This window comes from Camellia sinensis, chromosome 3 (assembly GCF_055761805.1).
Source record: "Camellia sinensis isolate YWXY chromosome 3, ASM5576180v1, whole genome shotgun sequence".
Lineage (NCBI taxonomy): Eukaryota > Viridiplantae > Streptophyta > Magnoliopsida > Ericales > Theaceae > Camellia > Camellia sinensis.
Window position 1 is genome coordinate 94,674,369 of NC_138963.1, and position 17,750 is coordinate 94,692,118.

The window sequence follows — 17,750 nt, forward strand, 5'->3', positions numbered from 1 at the left end:
TGTGAACAGATCTGTGACCCATTGTTCAATAATGCTAAAGACCGTTTAGTTTGAGTGAGAAGGATTTAGACAAAAAAAAAAAAAAAAAAAAAAAAAGTAGTAGATGAAGAAGAAGAAGATAAAATATGAATAAAATATATTTATATTTTATCTAATTTCACATATTTTTTTCATTTCCCTCCCTAAATCCTCTAACCAAATACAGTGTAAAAGTTTAAATATATTTTTTACCAAATGTCTCGTATGAGACCACATAATATATTTTTTTACCAAATGTCTCACTTGAGTATGAGACCACATAATATATTTTTTACTTAAAATGTCTCACCTACATTCATGTAAGACATTTAATAAAAATTTTGATAAAACTTCTAAAATCTCTAACATTACTCCCCATTATTTGTGTGATTGATCTACAATTATATTTTAGACATATAAATTTACTTATAATAATATGATAAGAGGATTGAACTCTATATTATTAAGTGTGCAATATATCAAAATTAAATACTACCATTGTAGAGGCTCTTTAGAGATTTTTAATCATTTTTCATTTAAAGAATGAGGAAAGATAACTCATTTATACTTTTAAAAACACACCAAGAGTGACAGTGTTTGAAGTCCACACACTTCTCTCTAGTGTTTATTGGAAGTGTAAATGAGTTTGATTGTAACAAAATTATTAAAGAAATTGTAAGTGTAAATGAGTTTGATTGTAACAAAATTATTAAAGAAAATACCCAATGAGCTTACCCATTAGACTGTGATATGACACATAATATTATCATTACATCCAATATTTACTCTTACCAGACTGTTTGTCATCAAAAAATTATTTCCATTGTTTTACAACTTCTCAATACATTGTACACATTTTTTCCCACCATTTTTTTATTATTATTAATGATTTAATTTCTTGTATGGAAATAATCCCCAGGGAAATTGTGAAGGAAAATAATATATCACAATGTACCGAGTAATATAAAATGGTAAAAAACAAAATATAATATACAGTACATTATATTGTTAGTATGGGCTTAAGATTACCAATAATCTCGCCTAAGATGAAAAGGGTACTACCAAAAAAAAAAAAAAAAAATAGTTACAATGGTACATGATGAAAAGAAGCAGAACTGCAACATGATAAGCTTAGTTCATACAAAATGCAAGTTCCTAAAGATAAAAAGTCATAATGCTTCCACTTCAAATAAAATTTTAAAAAATTTCAAAAAATTGCTAACGTGATGAATGAATAGAGACCACTACTGGTCATGATTCTCAAGTCTGCAACCGTGCAAAACAAAAAAATCTCCATGACCGGTGTGTTTAATCAATTAATTACAATAGTTTCACTCAAGAGGACTTCTATACAAATTCTAAAAGTACGTTTCTGTACAGCCAGTACAAGATCTATTTCCCACATCCCATAATTGATTTCTGTGCATTTATCAAAATTCCATTTCCTCTTTTGTCCCCCCGCCACGGGGGAGGGGGGGGGGGGGGGGGGGGGCGAAGAATCTCACGGCAAAGCCACCAAAGCCCAATCTTCAAAGAATTCCTCATTTGGAACCTCACAGTTGTTGGGAAACTAACTATCCTCTCAAATGGAATGATGAAAAGTGTGACGAAAATGAAACTTTTAACTTACTATACAGGTTGAGTACCCGTCTTCTCATGAACATCCAGCACAACATCCCGTAGCTCAGGAAAAACAGATATGAGGACCAGTTCAAGTGTTCCATAGGCAAGCTGCTTTAAACAGATTGTAGACTGCAATTTACAGTAAACCAGAAACTACTTGGTTAAAAAGATCATTCAAATAATGAAAAGAAATCACAGCACCTCTGCACTTCTGGCAAAAGGATTAGAGACTGCTTTTTTTTTTTTTTACCTGAAGGAAATAGTATATATCTTTTGCGCTGCGCCTATACTGCTTCTGCCCGATCAAGCTGACTAGAGTAGATGGAGCTCCATCTGACAAAAGAAAACAGCAGTTATCTTATATTGCTATTCAGGACCAATGTATACAATTTTCACAAGAATCTAAGAAAACATGGCCACCAAACCCTAAGGAGTCAACTCGTGGACAGTCACTCGGCCCTTGGTGCCTCATGAAGCAATAGGTCTAAGGTTCAAGTCCCATTGAGTGCTATCAATCCTTAGGGGCCATGCCCAAGATATGCTCGACCTGCATGGAGGGAGCACTTTGCATGGATCTTGAGATTAGTTGGGGTTTTAATCGGACACTTGATTACCAAAAAAAGACCACCGATAAAAGAAAAAAGCATTTGATCCCCACCCCCCATTTGTTTAGGCCGAAAAAAATTTCCATCAAAAGCTTTCCCAAAAAATGTTTTCCTATATTTGGTTATAACCTTGAAACTAATGTCATAGTGGTTGTATTAGTGGCGGTGGAGGTGGGATGGTGGTCATGGTGGTGGCAAGCTGGTGGAGGTGGAGGTGGAGGTGGAGGTGGTGGAGGTGGTGGTGGTGATGGTGACAGCGGTGGTAGAATAGTTGCATTGCTCAGACTTTAGCCCAGAAAAATGTTTTCCGCCTAAATAAACTTCTTTTCTGTTGACCACAGAAAATGTTCACTGTTGACTTTCAATTTCCATTGTAACAAATGCTAGAAAATGTTTCTTCCCCCCGAAACAAATGGAGCATCACATATTTACAGAAAATCTTCTGCTAAAGTCTCGGAAACGTCTCATAGAAGAGCCTGCCAGGAATGCTTACAACTAATATGCTAATCTGCTCCTTATGGCTTGAGAAAAACCACACATTCTTATTTGTCACCTTTACAGGAATTTCTCTCCTATAACTTTATAAAAGAGATATGCACCAAACTTTTGCTAAAAAGTTCAACACATAAAATCCCTTAATTATTAAGGTAGTGTAATACTGCCCATGTAAGGAAAAAAAGAATTGAAACATCCTATTTAGTGTAACAGCAACACCAGCACACTCCTACAGCAAAAGAGAAGAGGTTATTTGCCAAGGCCATTGTCAATTTGTCATATATAACTCAAACAAATGTCAAACAAAATGTCCGCATATGTATTTAAATATTCATGACATATAACTCAAACCAATGTTGAACAGATGTATGAACATGTACTTAAATATTCATGATAGATACATAATATAGAAAAAAGAGAGAAGAAGATTCCAGAACTGGCAAAAATACACTACTCTTTTCGAATCCCTTTCCAAATGTATTATACTGATTCTATTGCATAGGACATCCACAACACCCAAATTAACCATATGCTTGGTATCAAAACAGCCCAACATTTTTGTATTATATTTTATATTATATTTTTTCACTCCGCCAGTACTCAGGTTTTTGCAAAACTAATAGTAGAAAAACTTTATTGGAGGCAAAGATAAATTACGCCCACAATGAAGTAAAAGACCCAAGTTTTCTGAATATAACATAGGGCGCTCTTTATCATATATTGATATAAAAATAAATAGGTAAACATTAATCATTACCTAGAAATTTCTTTGTTGTCAATAAAAAATAAATAAATTATCATTATTTATCAAATACAGAAACCATCCCAAAAGAAAATCATCATATAAACTATTAGGAATCATTATCACAAGCCTAGAAATGTTTGGTAAAAATTTTTAAGTAAACTTAAAATGAAAATAAAGACTCTTCAAGAGAGTCAAATTATCAAAGATGTACCAGACCCAAAAAACAATAAAAAATAAAATTGAGGAAGAGTAAGAAATAGCAATTACTTACTCAAGATAATTTTCTTGACATCACTAGCTCTACGAGCAGCCTCAAGCCGTTCCTCAAAAGACCCTGGTTTAGAAGCTTTAGTGTGACGGCTTGTAGTTTGAAAAGATGTCTGATTAGGTTGACAATCATTCATTTGGCTTTGAGTATTTAATCTCGTAAAGAATGTGCCATCAGGCCACAGAACCTGACAAAGAAATTCATTATTAGAAGAAACAAAAACATTTTCCATTCATTCTTTGCCCATTCTTGTATTTCTTTTTCCTAAAAAAACTGCAATAAAGTTTCTAGCGTAACAGATCATTGAAAATTATTTCATTTATAGGATTTGGATACGTATACATTTAACATCATCCGTTAGTTATAGATCTTTATGTACAACAGAATGTAGCAGTCCAGGCAATATTTCAAGCATGTTGAGTTCATTTCATTTTGAAGTCATTGACCTGCAACCTCATGTCAGCATCAAACGTAAAAACTTGTGCTAATGTCCTAATCATGCATAGCATGCAAACTAGCCAATTTTATCCTTAACTGCCCTGGAAAATGGGCTGAGTCCTGCCTACCTTGTACAACCAGACAAACATGTATCAGTACAACTTAAAAGTTCATATAATTTAACTGTGGAAAGAAGCTATAGTATTGTATAAAAACTCCTAAGGTTTCAACCATTGTTAGAACCGGATAAAGCTCATATTAATTTATGTACCCAAAAAAAAAGAAAAAAAACAGTGAAGAAATCTCACTATGGGATGGGTTAATCGACTCTAAACAAGCCAAAACTCATTCCCAAGTACAATCAATAAAGACAGCTAAGACTTTTGAGCGGCAATTGGGTTCCAACCTATGAAGCACGGGAATGGGTATGGGTATGTCAATATGGTAACATCTAAAAAAAAATAGGGTGTAGGTACGACTTAATACATTTGTAAAAAAAAAATTTATTTTTAATTTTGAGTAATGCAAAAAATAGTTAAATACAACTTATATTTAATGTAGAAAGTATGGAATAAAGCAAAATTAAATGTCATTATATTAAATAATTTACAAACAAAAAAGCTTAATTTTAAAATCAGACTAAGAATAAAAATAAGTCCAGTGAAACTAACTTCAACTCTGCAGAGAAGAAAATATTTTGGCTGAGGTACGACTTGGGTACACACTAGGTACTTTTAGGGTACAAAATTAAGAAGAAGAAATTTGTGTACGTGTTTCGTGTATCCGGTCTGTATGCAAAAGTACCATGCAAAATAGTGTATTTGTTGATGTACCCATGCTTCATAGGTTCCAGCTGACCACAAGTGAGGCTCAACTTGAACTGAACTTGGCATTGCCAAACTACACTCCTAGTGACAGAAATGCTTGGGAGGAAATATGAATCCAAAAGAAACACACACACCCAAGTTTGATTCAACAATTGAAAACAAAGGACTATTATTATTATTATTATTATTATTTCTCTTTTATTGGTTTGGAGAAAAATAAAAATTTAATCCTTAATTTACATCCACAAGTGCCAGCAACTGATGCTTTGGTCATTCAGTGAACTCCCTTCTGCCAGTCCGTGCTTGTTCTCATGCTGGCAAAAGGAGGGTATTCAAGTGGTTCTACCTAATATTGGATATGAATCAATGACCTTGCATATTGCTATATTCATGTAAAGCTTGGATTATAATGCTCTTAATCTTGCAACACCGTAAAGCAGATATTGTGTTGACAAGCAAGCCATTTCAGAAAAATGAAGATGATTAAAATATGGATCCGTCCTTACATCTTGGATCCACCGAACACCCTGAGCAATAACTTCATCTCTCCGGAGCAACTGAATTTGTCTTAGGAGCCAGTCATCAATAGCATCTTCCATCATTAACTGTAATATTTGCTTTGATATCCAGAACACTTGTCTTCTGCAATGACAAAAAAGAAAAAAAATCACTTCTTTGAGGCTAAATGGTGATCAAACAAATTACAGCATGATCACATGTCATATAATCTAATAATCTACCACAAAGGTCAATCAACCCACTTTTCTCCAGTCATAAGGGATAAAAAGGGTGAGAATCTAAGCTATGGGTGATTGTTCACACACAAAACAAGGAACAACATTTACTTTCCCTAATAGGCCAGAACAAATATAACAATCATGAAAGTAACGAAGCCAGCTAGGAAACCTGGACATCTGACTTTAGATCATTAAGCAAAAGAAAAGAAAACACACTGACAACACCCTGCTAGAGTGGCAGTGCCACCGCAAGCTAATAAGTTTAAAACTCGGGAACTCCACTTTTGAAGCATGAGTCGTTGCCAATTGTCGCATCCTCTGGGTTAACTTCAAGAATAAATGAAAGTGAATCATTCCAAAAAGAAATGAAAGAGAAAAGGTAGAGCTATTAGGAGTCCTTAGCTTCAAGCACTTCACCATCTATGGATTATCACTGACTCTAGAAATGGAGCAAATATAAGAAAACAAACCAAGATAATCAGGTTAAAAAAACTATTGAGGATGGCGAGGAGAAACCTTAAAATGCTAGATGAAAATTCACATATTGGGAGGGAAAAATAGAGGTAGTAAGCAGTTTTAACTTCAAGACAAAAGGGAGAAGAAGAAGAGAAAAGAAAAACTAGTAGTTCACATATTGGGGGTCATATGGCTAGTTGGCTCAAGGTGACAGAAAACCCAGCCCACCCACAGAGAGAGCGAGTGAGAGAGAGAGATCAAAACATCCATATTCTTCAAGAACAGGTAGGTTGTTACCTCAACTATGTACATCTGCACTATAGTTGAGATTGCTCCGCACACGCTTATGGGGTCTCAAACCCGATTAGAGGATGGCACTCATTCTCCATACCTAAGAGAGGGTTACGCTACCAATAGCCTGCATGGCCAAACCCACTTATAAATAGAGGATCCTATCTCCTTCTCCAAGAACATCTCCAAAATTTCAGCTATGAGGTCTAATAAGCACGGACAATTCCAACAAGGTGCATGTTTGTGTCTGACATGTGTTTGACACCAAAACTTATTACACACTTCCTGACATGTGTCGAACACACATGAAACACAAAGGTTTGAACAAAATAATCTTAGGCTCTGTTTGTTTGTATTCTCAAATCAATTTTCTACGTGTGTTTTGGAGCATGATGTTTGGTTACGTTTTCAAATCAATTTTCTACACTCTCTGCAGAGAACTCTGTGCACACAGGCGTGTTTTCTGTCCAAAGGAAGACCACCCGGTAGACCACCCGGATGTCCACCCGGTAGACCACCCGGATGTCCGGCTGATTTCCAGATTTTTTTTTTTTTTTTTTTTTTTTGCAATTGATTTACATAATCGGGACAAATATTTTCTGAAAATTTTTAAATTTTTTATGTGCTTTAAAATAATTTTGAATTGTATATTTAGTTATGAGTTGTAAATTTTTGTATCACATATCAAATGTCACATCAATAATTCCCCACTCAAATCAAACCTCTTTTCCAAAACTATTTTCAAAACTCTTTACCAAACAAATTTTCTACACTCAAATCATAATTCCACAACACGCAAACTCAAAATACAACTCATACTCTCAAATCACATTTACAAAACTCTACCAAACGCTACCTTAAAGACACACCAATTAATATAGATTTATATATATTAACCCTCCACCAAATTTTAGGAATTAGTATTATGTTGTATTTTTTTTATCATCTTGGAATGAAATATTTATACAACAAATATATAAAATATATTCTGTGCTTGTTTTTCACATGTCATGCCAGCATTTTTTTAAAATTTATGTGTTGGCATGTCTGTGCTTCTTAGGTTGAGGATAAGGATGCCACCAATCATACCAACATAAGAGAGTCATGCCACCAATCACCTGCATGGCTTGATCCTCTTCTAAATAGAGGACACCCTTCTGATTCTTCTCCACCAAAACCCTAGAGAGGTGTGCCTCTCTCTATCCACCTCCCCCCCCCCCTACCCCCCTCCCTCCCTCCCTCCCTCCCTCCCTCCCCCCTGAGAAAAACAGATTGCCTCAGCAGTCATCCAACCTAGTATCCATTCATCCCACTACATGGTTTGTCGTAGTTTAACCCCAATTTCTCCTACACACAATAATCACAATGTAGTTTTTCTCAAATCCTGCCCAACGTGACACCTACCTATTTGGAGCAAAGACATCACCGTAGTGAAAATAATCACCTATGAACCACGTTGAACTGGCAAAGTAAAAAAGAGTTACACATGAAACTTTTAGCTTTACTGATGCAGGAATAATTCTTCACAATCAAAATCTTTTAGATTAATGTAGCTGAAACAAAGATGTTGGGTATATAAGTGGCAACTGGCAAGTAAAGAAAGGTTAGAACTGAAAACAAAAGCATTCATCAGAAGCTGCAAACTACTGAAGTCAAGATGATAGAGCTAGTCAAGTAATCCCCTCCCTCCCTATATATATTCCATCTGCACACTTCTCTCTCACTAAGAGAACTAGTTAGCTAATTTCCAAGTTCCAATATAAACTCTTTGATCTAACCTTGCTTTAACCGTCCATGTGAAGTCGTCAAATATGTTATCTACCCAAAAAAGTAAAAACATACTCACAATCACTAATATTTTTAAAAGCTTTAACAATCCACAATTAAGATTGGAAGGCATGGATTGGACAAGCATGTTCTGAAATGGAATTAAATCAAAATGAAAATATACAGGAACAAATTCTCTTCTAACGAAATAAAAAAGAGCATCAAATACCAGGTTTGAAATGGTCCAACAATGCATTGTCTCTATTCCCAAGCAATGTATAAATTTCAAACTATAAAGGAATCATACGAGTAATCATGTAAAATATGGTTCACCTTAGCCAGCCTCTTCTCTTAAGCTGAAATATCTTATCAACTAAATTCAACACAGGTACGCTTAATTTAGGTGGTGTCCACTGCAATGAAATAATCGCCAAACAGAAGTTTAGGCAAAACCAAAATAAAGGCATCCAAAAAATGAGTAAGCAAACAAAACAACGCACTTGTAAAACAAGTTGATTACTATTTCATTGTAAATGAAGAGCACAATCAAGACACAACTAATAAGCAGAATGGCATATATGCAGGAAGAAATTCAAAATATTAAGCAAACTAAAAATTGCAAACATCATCTGAGAGATAGCTTCAGAAATAATCTAAGGATCTTTATGGTGAAGGGTGAGAGTGAAAAATGAAACAATATGTAGTGTGCTGATTGCTTGGTACCTCCAGTGGCATTCCAACCGGATTGTCAGAGGTTATTGGGAAGCCTATCGCAGGATATCCACCCAGGCTGACTGATAGAGATTCTGCCTCTGAACCATGTTTCTTCTCAGAATCTAAGCTTCTAAACCTTTCACAGTGTTTAACAACCCTAGGTGGGAAACCCTTTGAGTTCAATTCATTGTCTGAATGCCACCCACTAGCTTGCACACTAGATCCCATTTCCTCATGGCCACGAGTTCCATCTTTATCACCGTCCTCATTATCAGAAAGGCTTTTTGCTGATTCTGTGGTATTTTGCCAGGAGAGATGGTTACTAATCTCATCAGCATTCCAGGATAAAGAGCCTTCTTCATAAGGAAGGGAAGATGAACCAACAACTTTCCGCATTAAGCCACCTGAAACCCCTTTGAACTGGCGCATGATATCGTCCATAGCATCATCCACATTCACTGTTTGATTTCAACAAAAGAATGGATAAATAAATAAATAAATGCCATTGTCGAAAAAAAATTTAGAAAAAATAAAAATAAGAAAGAAATCAGCCAGACAAGGACCTACTAAAAAAAAAATAATGGTGCTACATACACCAATTACTATACCAATTAGTGTACCAATACATGTTATAGCATTGCAACTTCAAAACTATGGACCCCACCCATTATACAAATTACAAAGCCTCAAAGCCAATAAAACTATGCTATATCATCCGTTAGTACACTAATTGGTGCGTATAGCTCTATTAAAAAAACACTTTAGCGTCATGAACAGATTATAAAGAAGCCTATATTTCCTGATAAACAGAGTTCATAAAAATGAAGCTCGTCATTAAAATAGTGTTTGGAAAATTTTGGCAGTGAGGAATTATGCCAGTGTGTAAGGGAACTCCCAACTAGCAAACCAAGATGTAATTCATCAAGAACAACGCAGTAGAAGTAAACATCTTCAATCCAGAATAACACACAAAAAGAAACCCAAACCAAACCAAACTAAGCCTTGTGCCCAATCAACATACACAGAAACACGAAAAAAAAGGTATATATGCAACATGCCATTTCGAAGTAAGAACCACAAAGAAATTCACAACCACATGCAGAATGCAGTAAGAATTATCCAAATTAATGCACATATCAACAGATAAAAAATGCAGTCGCAAAAGAATTTTCAAACCCACTTAAGCCAGTAATAACATACAAAATGTCCAAGTGAACAGACATTTTCCAAAACAAGAAGATGAAGGCGACAACAATGAAGAAGAAGAAGATGATGAATGATGATGATTCTCTTGAACTGAGCAAGCTGAAGTGTAACATTCACCAAAATGTCAGCCAGTTATAGCTTACCGACTTTTAACTTTGAAATACAGCCTATGATAAACAAGAAATATATATATATATATATTGGTAAGTATGACAAACAAATTAAAAGATCCATAGACATTACATTTTCAGCATTTATGTTTAGGTTCATCTGATTCAACACATGCTTACTTCAAAAGAATTCTGAGTAAAGTCATCTGACAAACATTTTAATTTAGACACCCAGTGATCCTGCAGTCATACATCCACTCACATATCACAACTTATATTCTGACAAAAAGCAACTGGGTAAAACTTGCCAATGATTCTTCAATTCTAGCCCAATTTCAATTTTGTGACTTAAAGGTAGGCGATCAATGTGCCTACCACCTAAATGCAATGTCATAATGAACAAATACAGGCCTTCAAAAATATATTTTAAGAAAAAGTACACCCCGTTTAGACTTCAATAAATGGAGATCGGGGTGGAGTAGATGGGGTATATATCTAACATTTGGCATTATTTGCACAAAGTGGATGCCTTGGTGTTTGAACCCACAATCTCAAAGTCAGTAGGCACAGTTTTAACTACAAAACCAGTGATCCCCTTACAAAACTTTATATTAATTTATTTTTCTCATAACACCACATACAGATAAATAGGATCCAAACAATGTAAGAAGCTAGGATGATAATTCAACCACAAAGAAAAGCGACATACCAGCCAGGGTTCTCATTACTGAAGACGATCTTCCGAAAGAGTAATTCTTCATCAACAAGACACAATTATTAGACTTAATCATAACAAGAGACAATTGTATTTGATGATAAAACAATATTCCAACGAAGTGCAAACCTTTGAGGAAACACTCAAAAAGTCCCACACCTCATGTTGTTCAGCAACATTAGCTATTGACAAGAGATCCTGGGAAATACAGCAAAATCAAAATGACATGATGGAAAGGAACATCTATATGTGATTTGCAGATGATGGATGAATTATACTTGCAGATATTTGTCAAGCTGAATGCAGCGCTGAAGAACAAAAGCATCCTCTGTGCTTGACGAGAATATCCTTTTGGGAGGCAAATGTAATGTGTAATTAGGAATGTCCTTAAGGTGACGATGTAATCTTTCAAAATTACTGTATCTGCTGACAAAATATCCACACACACAAAGAAAAAAAAAGGCAAGGAAGGAGAAAAAAATGAGGATGACGTATAAATAAATAAAAATGAAAAGATCAACTACAAAACATCCAAGATAGGGATTGAGCAAGCTGAGCTAAAAGCTTCAGAAACTTTCTTAATGAAATGAAGGATTAAAGCAACTTTAATTAGCACTGGAGCCAATGAAGAAACATGAGCCTGGATAACCATTAAATATAAAGATAAGAACAAGACCTTCTCTTCACAAACCAAGTGTTTCTATCTGCATCTGTAACTGCAATTGAGTAAACTGCAAATGATTTTGACCCAAGTTTCTCAAAGTATGCTCCTACAACCTGTAGACGTTAGGTAAGCATCAGAAGCTGGTGATGAGACACAAACAGCAAAATATAAACTTAAATTCAAGGCGAGTTTAACAACCACAAATTAAACACAGAAACAAAATTGCTCTTTAAATCCTGTCTTTACATGGGTTTACTTTATAGCAATGGGTAAAATTTATGCACTTTTCACGAATGAAAATGGGTAAGGGGAAGTTTACCCGGCACCTAAGCTTGGGAGTGAGGATTCCTTCACTGCGGAACACGATATCTGAAACACTCTTAGCAGTATGCAATTCAGTATGCCTGCAAAAATCTGGGCTATAGAACTCTGAAATAATGGGCCCACCACCCTCACTTGTGAATGTTTTTTCCATATTAGGTTGAACTTTTAGGGCAGAAGTGCTATTTGATCTTTTAAGCCCACCTTTATTCCCACTAGCAGTAAGATAAGCAGTATCCTTAAGTTCACCAAAAAGTGGTGCTTTTCCAATAGATTGTTCCTTGTTTATGCCACGAGATAAATCGATCACATTGTTGTTCCTATTACTTAGTCGAGTCTCTGTATGTAATTTTGGTGGTAACTGCACCGGCACTTTATCTTCTACTGCAGAAGAAATTACAGGCCTATGAGTTGACATTTGCTTTCCCGAACTTTTTGTATGTTCAGCATTGTATATTCCCGAACCCTTTGTCATGGGAGCCTGAAGTCCTCCAGCAGCAATCTTCTGAATTTTCTTTTTATAATTTCTTCCTATGGTCCACATGTTATCAAGATTTTCAGGCATTAGAGTCTCAGTTCTTCTCTGGGTTGCTACCTCCAGTATTCGTGCCCAGTCAGCAGGCCGCGAATGTTCCTCACCAAATAGATTAGAATTCAAATTTTCTAAAGCATCTGGGGAAATCTCTTTATGATTGTCAGTTCTTGACACCATCGAATCAGTCACTTGATTGTAGGAAGATGCATTCTTCCTTGAAGTAAACTCAACTGGTGCAACATCTGCGGCAACAGCATGATCACTGTTATGACTCACTACATTAGGTGACTGGTCTTCACCTGCCTCTTTACAATCACTGTTATGACTCACTAAATTAGGTGACTGGTCTTCACCTGCCTCTTTACTTCCATCATCCTTAATAGCAAGGAAAACATATTCAATCAACTCATTAATGTACCTGGAAAAAAAATTATTGTTTAGTCAAAATGGTTAAAATTCAAATGTACGGAAGAGCTAATAATTAATATACTTTTCAAACAATTAAGCTGTTATATAGACTAAAAACACTGGTTGTAGCATATTTGGCAATATAACTTCACATAGGATGATTAAATATGCGAAATAAACCGTTCATGTACACAGTATATAAAAAACTTATCCAGAAGCTCTCTAAAAGAAAGAGTACTTTACTGACTGGGGTGAGAATAATTACAACCAAAAAGGCACCACCCCCAGCCCCTCATCCACACGAGTCCTTTTCTATGCATATAGGACCCACATGTGAAAAAGAGGGGAAGTTGATGCAGCATCTTCAGCTGTGGAAATGGAAGCCCTATTTCAAAAACAAGGAATGTTACCAAATGCCATTATAGACATAACAGGAACACACAACAAGAATGCATTTAAGAGGTGGAGCCAAGAGGGCAGTTTATGAAGCCCTTTCAGCTGTAGAAGTAGCCCCTGTTTCAAATATTATATGAAATGTTACAAAATGCCATTACAGACTGAAAATGGTGACACACAAGAATATATTTGGCATAAGGTTTGCTAGGAAGTAAAAGCATATGGTCAAATATTTGAAAGGGTCACAATTTATTTTACAGACATAAGCATAAATCTTTTTTTGTCTACTACTTGGTTATTTGGTAAGTTTGACAATAAAGGGGGGACAACACATTTTTTCATGACATTTACAAGTCCCCTATGTAATTAAGAACTAAAGTTCCTCAACTATCTACTTTTGAGCTTTCATCTCCACTGAATTCAAATTGTCCCACTTTTTCTGGTCATTGTGCTTGAAAAGGTGTTGATATTTCTATCCGAACAACAATGATATTTGTTCTTTCTTGGATATCCCTCTACCAGATATTATTTGACGTTTCCTTTAAGTCATCATGAGCAACTTGAAATTCATAAATTATGTAAAATTCTGAATGCATGTTGTTTCTCGCTTCTTCAAGAGAGGATATAAGCTCTCTTCTTTGTGGACTCGACAAAGCAAAGGACATGACTCTTAGTCTCTTCCAACTTCATAACAAAAATAATCAGTGGAATGTGGTCATGTAAATTGGCAGTGTCTTCAAAGGGCATCACAGTTTCACTCACTTGACTCACTCGTTTCTTTTTCTTTGCAAGGTCATTGACCAGATTCCCCATTTAATAAATGAGCAATAGCATTATCCTTGGGCCAAAGGGCTGTGTCTTCCCAAAGTGATTATGTACGTAATAGCTCGCCGCTGTAAAATTTTGCTATTTTTACAGTCTTTCTCATAAACAGTACCTTCCTCCTTTTTTGTCACAACAGGTCAATTTTTAGACCTAGATTTTAATGACTTGCATAACTATATGTTCAATGGACCAAAAAAGTAAAATTTATATAAACAAATAAGACTCAATTTCTTTCATATTGATAATTTACCAGCAGGAAAAAAAATGAACAAAGTGAGTTAGTTGCTGAGGATAAAGCACTCACCACTCAATATCCTTTCCTTAATATTTCTATTTTGTTCATAAACATAAATTACACACGAGTTAGTCAACAATTTTTATTATATCAGACTAGTGAATGTTTGTACATCAGAAAAACTTAAGAGGGGAATTTTATTTTCATTAAAAATAATAATAAATAAATAAATAAATTTGAAAGGCACCAAGACAGGGGAGCGGCCTATGTATCCTATGCAAACATGAGATATTCAAAGCAGAAACAATGAGAAGGCACAAGATTTTTTAAAAACTATACAACTTTTTGTTTTCGTACTAATGTTCTTATGTCATAGACCTTGTATAGTATAAAACATTCAAAGGAATACACATGTGCAAATGATTGGCAACAATAAACTCGATGAAAACAAATGAGGCTTAAAGGAGCTCACCCAGGGCTAGCAAAATCCATAATAGGTTGCATTACCAAGCAAGTTACAAGCTCTCGGGCGATGCATCGAACCAGGGGACATTGGGCTTCTCTTGGTCTTAGCACTACAGCTAATACCGCACCCATAAAACGTTGAAGAACCTGCAACAAGTAAAAACATCAGATGGCATGCTAACAGTAAAATCAGTAAGTAAAAAAATTTCTTCAGAACACTCCACTCACACCTTGTACTCACACTCGGGAGATATCAATGCAGGGTGAAGCTCCTTTGAAGCCATAAGATGGTGTTTCAAACGCTCATCTCTTTCTTCTGACGACAATGTTCCCATGACGTCCACACCAATAGCAGCTTGGTTTCTTCTGAAAAGGTCTAGATGATCCCCTACTAAGTCCACTACATCCCTGATGCATATAACAAACAAATGCTTCTATTATTCAACTACATAACATCGCACAATCTTATGGACACTTCTCAAAGTCCCCCAAAGAAAATATGCCAACTTTCTTGGAAAAATACCTTGCCAACAAGTCAATTAAGTTTATCTCTTTAACCCTTCCAGATATTTCACCAAGAACATCCATAATTATCGCACGGATGAGCTGAGGGGCCTCCTTGTCAGGTGTAATATCCGAATACCACAAATCTGTAACAAAATCCTGCAAAAGTTTATTAACAAACTCCTCCATCGCGGCCTCTACAATAGGAGAGTCAACTTTTCTCTTCCATTTTGGCGGTGGTGGCAATGTTGAAAGCCGAGAATCGTTCACGGACAACTGCTTCTTTTCTAAATGTGATAAATATGTCTGCTGACGAACCTTCCGCACCTTCCAACGGAACTCCACCTCATTAAATAAAATCCGTAATGCAGAAACAAATAGTATTGATATGGGAATATTCATCAACATTGATTTACTCGTGTCTGCAACGAACCAACAAAAGTTTAGAAATATCTAGTTGAGACACAGAGCCAGCAGAAAACAAAAATTCACCCACAATTTAGAACACTGTTCATGACAACCACCACAGTATCCTCTCATCTACATTTTGGCGTAATAGTACAAGCAAAACAATTAGAAATTTGTAATTTTTTTTTATTTTTATCTAACTAAACAACCTTAACGAAATTTCAAAAAAACTAACCCAGGACCAATTAAACAAATTAAAAAAATCACAAACCCTAATTGAGATTAAATTGGCATCGCTTCACATCACATTCAACTGTTTCGTATTCCAAACACCAAAGAAACAATGCTCAAATTCTAAAAACAAGTAGAGGAAATTGAAGTACTTACGTGTTAAGAAGTAAGCTACGGCGAAGATAAATAGTGCCCAATATACCGTACGAAGCTTAGCTTCTTCGATCAGATCTTGCAAGGTCTCGGCAGCCTTCATCGTCTCTCAACTCAGAACCCTTCAATTCTGAAAATTGAAGCAAACAACACGATTGATCCCAAAAATCAAATCCAAGGTCACGAACCTTTTCAACCCAAATACATAATCCGATCGGATTATCCTAACAATAAGCTAGGGTTTTTTTAAATCGGTGGGACTGTGTGATTGCTTTAGCTGACTGACTCTTTTTGTGGGGAAAGATAGGTGGAATCGTCGTTCTTATTCTTTCTTAACGCAAGTTGTACGTAAAGGACTGCCTCGGTCCCAAAATAAAGGGAATCCAAAATAAAGGGAATTCAATGGTTGCGTTTGGGAGGGTTTTGTAAATATGATTTGTGAGTATGAATTGTATTTAGAGTTTGTGAGTTGTAGAATTATGATTTGAGTGTAGAAAATTTATTTAGTTATAGTTTTTAAATTGGGTGTAGAATTGAATTTTGAAAGTTTGATTTGACATGTGAAGTAAAAAAATTGTTTGGTTATGAGTTTTGAAAAGAGTTTTCAAAACTTAATTCAAATTGTTATAACTCGTAACAAAATATATTACTTTTAGACTATTAAAAATTTTGATCAACACTCATAACCAAACTCTTTTTAAAATTCAATTAAAAAAATTTATTCATTAATCAATTTTTTAATTGAAAATAGTACAAAGGAATAATTTTTTTTCAAAATAAATATTCAAAAAATTGAAATCATAAATATTTAAATAATCTAAAAAATTTAAGAAATAGAAAATTAAAATAAATATTCAAAAAATTTAAATCGTAAAAATTTAAATAATTTAAATATTCAAAAAATTTAAATAATTTAAAATGTTAATATTTTAAATTTAAAAACAACTCTACACTCAAATCGTAACCAAACACATAAAATAAAACTCAATTAAGAAATTATTTTAAAAACTCATAACCAAACACGTAATTCGAAACTCCATACTACTTTCACAACTCTACACTCAAATCGTAACCAAATACATAAAAAAAAATTAAAATATTTAAAAATATTTTTATAAAATAGAGTTTGAATTTATTTTTATAAAATATTTTAAAATTTAAAAAATTAAAATCGTAATATTTTGAAATTAAAATATTTAAAAATATTCAAAAAATTAAAAAAATCGTAACATATTTAAATAATAATTATTTAAAATATTTAAAAAATTAAAATATTGATTAGAATTGAGTTTTGAATTATGTGTTTGGTTATGAGTTTTGAAAAGTAATGATTATGTTTTGAAATAAGTTTTGAGAAATGGGTGTAGAATTATGATTTGAAAGATCAAAACAAACAACACACTCAAATCAATGGGTAAAACTATAATTTGAATTGCCTACCAAACGAAGCTAATGTTTTTAAGCATGTTTGAATGACACGGCGAGAATATGAGGTTGAAATTATTAACTCCTTAATTTAATAATTTTATATTTATTTTAAAATTTTATTTTAGAATTATTAACTTAATTGATAATTAATTTAATAAATTT

The 17,750-nt window shown here is 34.4% G+C and overlaps 1 protein-coding gene across 2 annotated transcripts; it reads right to left on the minus strand.

The window, feature by feature from the left end:
* Positions 1–1,174: 1,174 nt before the first annotated feature.
* LOC114257356 (uncharacterized) lies at positions 1,175–16,518 on the minus strand. 2 transcript variants are annotated; one of them, XM_028197111.2, is made up of 15 exons: positions 16,164–16,518; positions 15,388–15,790; positions 15,095–15,272; positions 14,872–15,011; positions 11,999–12,953; positions 11,692–11,792; positions 11,294–11,438; positions 11,145–11,213; positions 11,010–11,055; positions 8,994–9,442; positions 8,604–8,683; positions 5,526–5,661; positions 3,758–3,941; positions 1,892–1,974; positions 1,175–1,770 (listed from the first exon to the last, which is right to left on the minus strand). In XM_028197111.2, the coding sequence occupies exons 1-15, from the start codon at positions 16,261–16,263 to the stop codon at positions 1,648–1,650; spliced, it is 3,192 nt and encodes a 1,063-aa protein (XP_028052912.2). In that variant the 5' UTR covers positions 16,264–16,518; the 3' UTR covers positions 1,175–1,647. The 2 variants fall into 2 exon arrangements, 1 of the variants encoding a protein (XP_028052912.2); XR_014364321.1 differs by lacking the exon at positions 8,604–8,683.
* Positions 16,519–17,750: the final 1,232 nt, after the last annotated feature.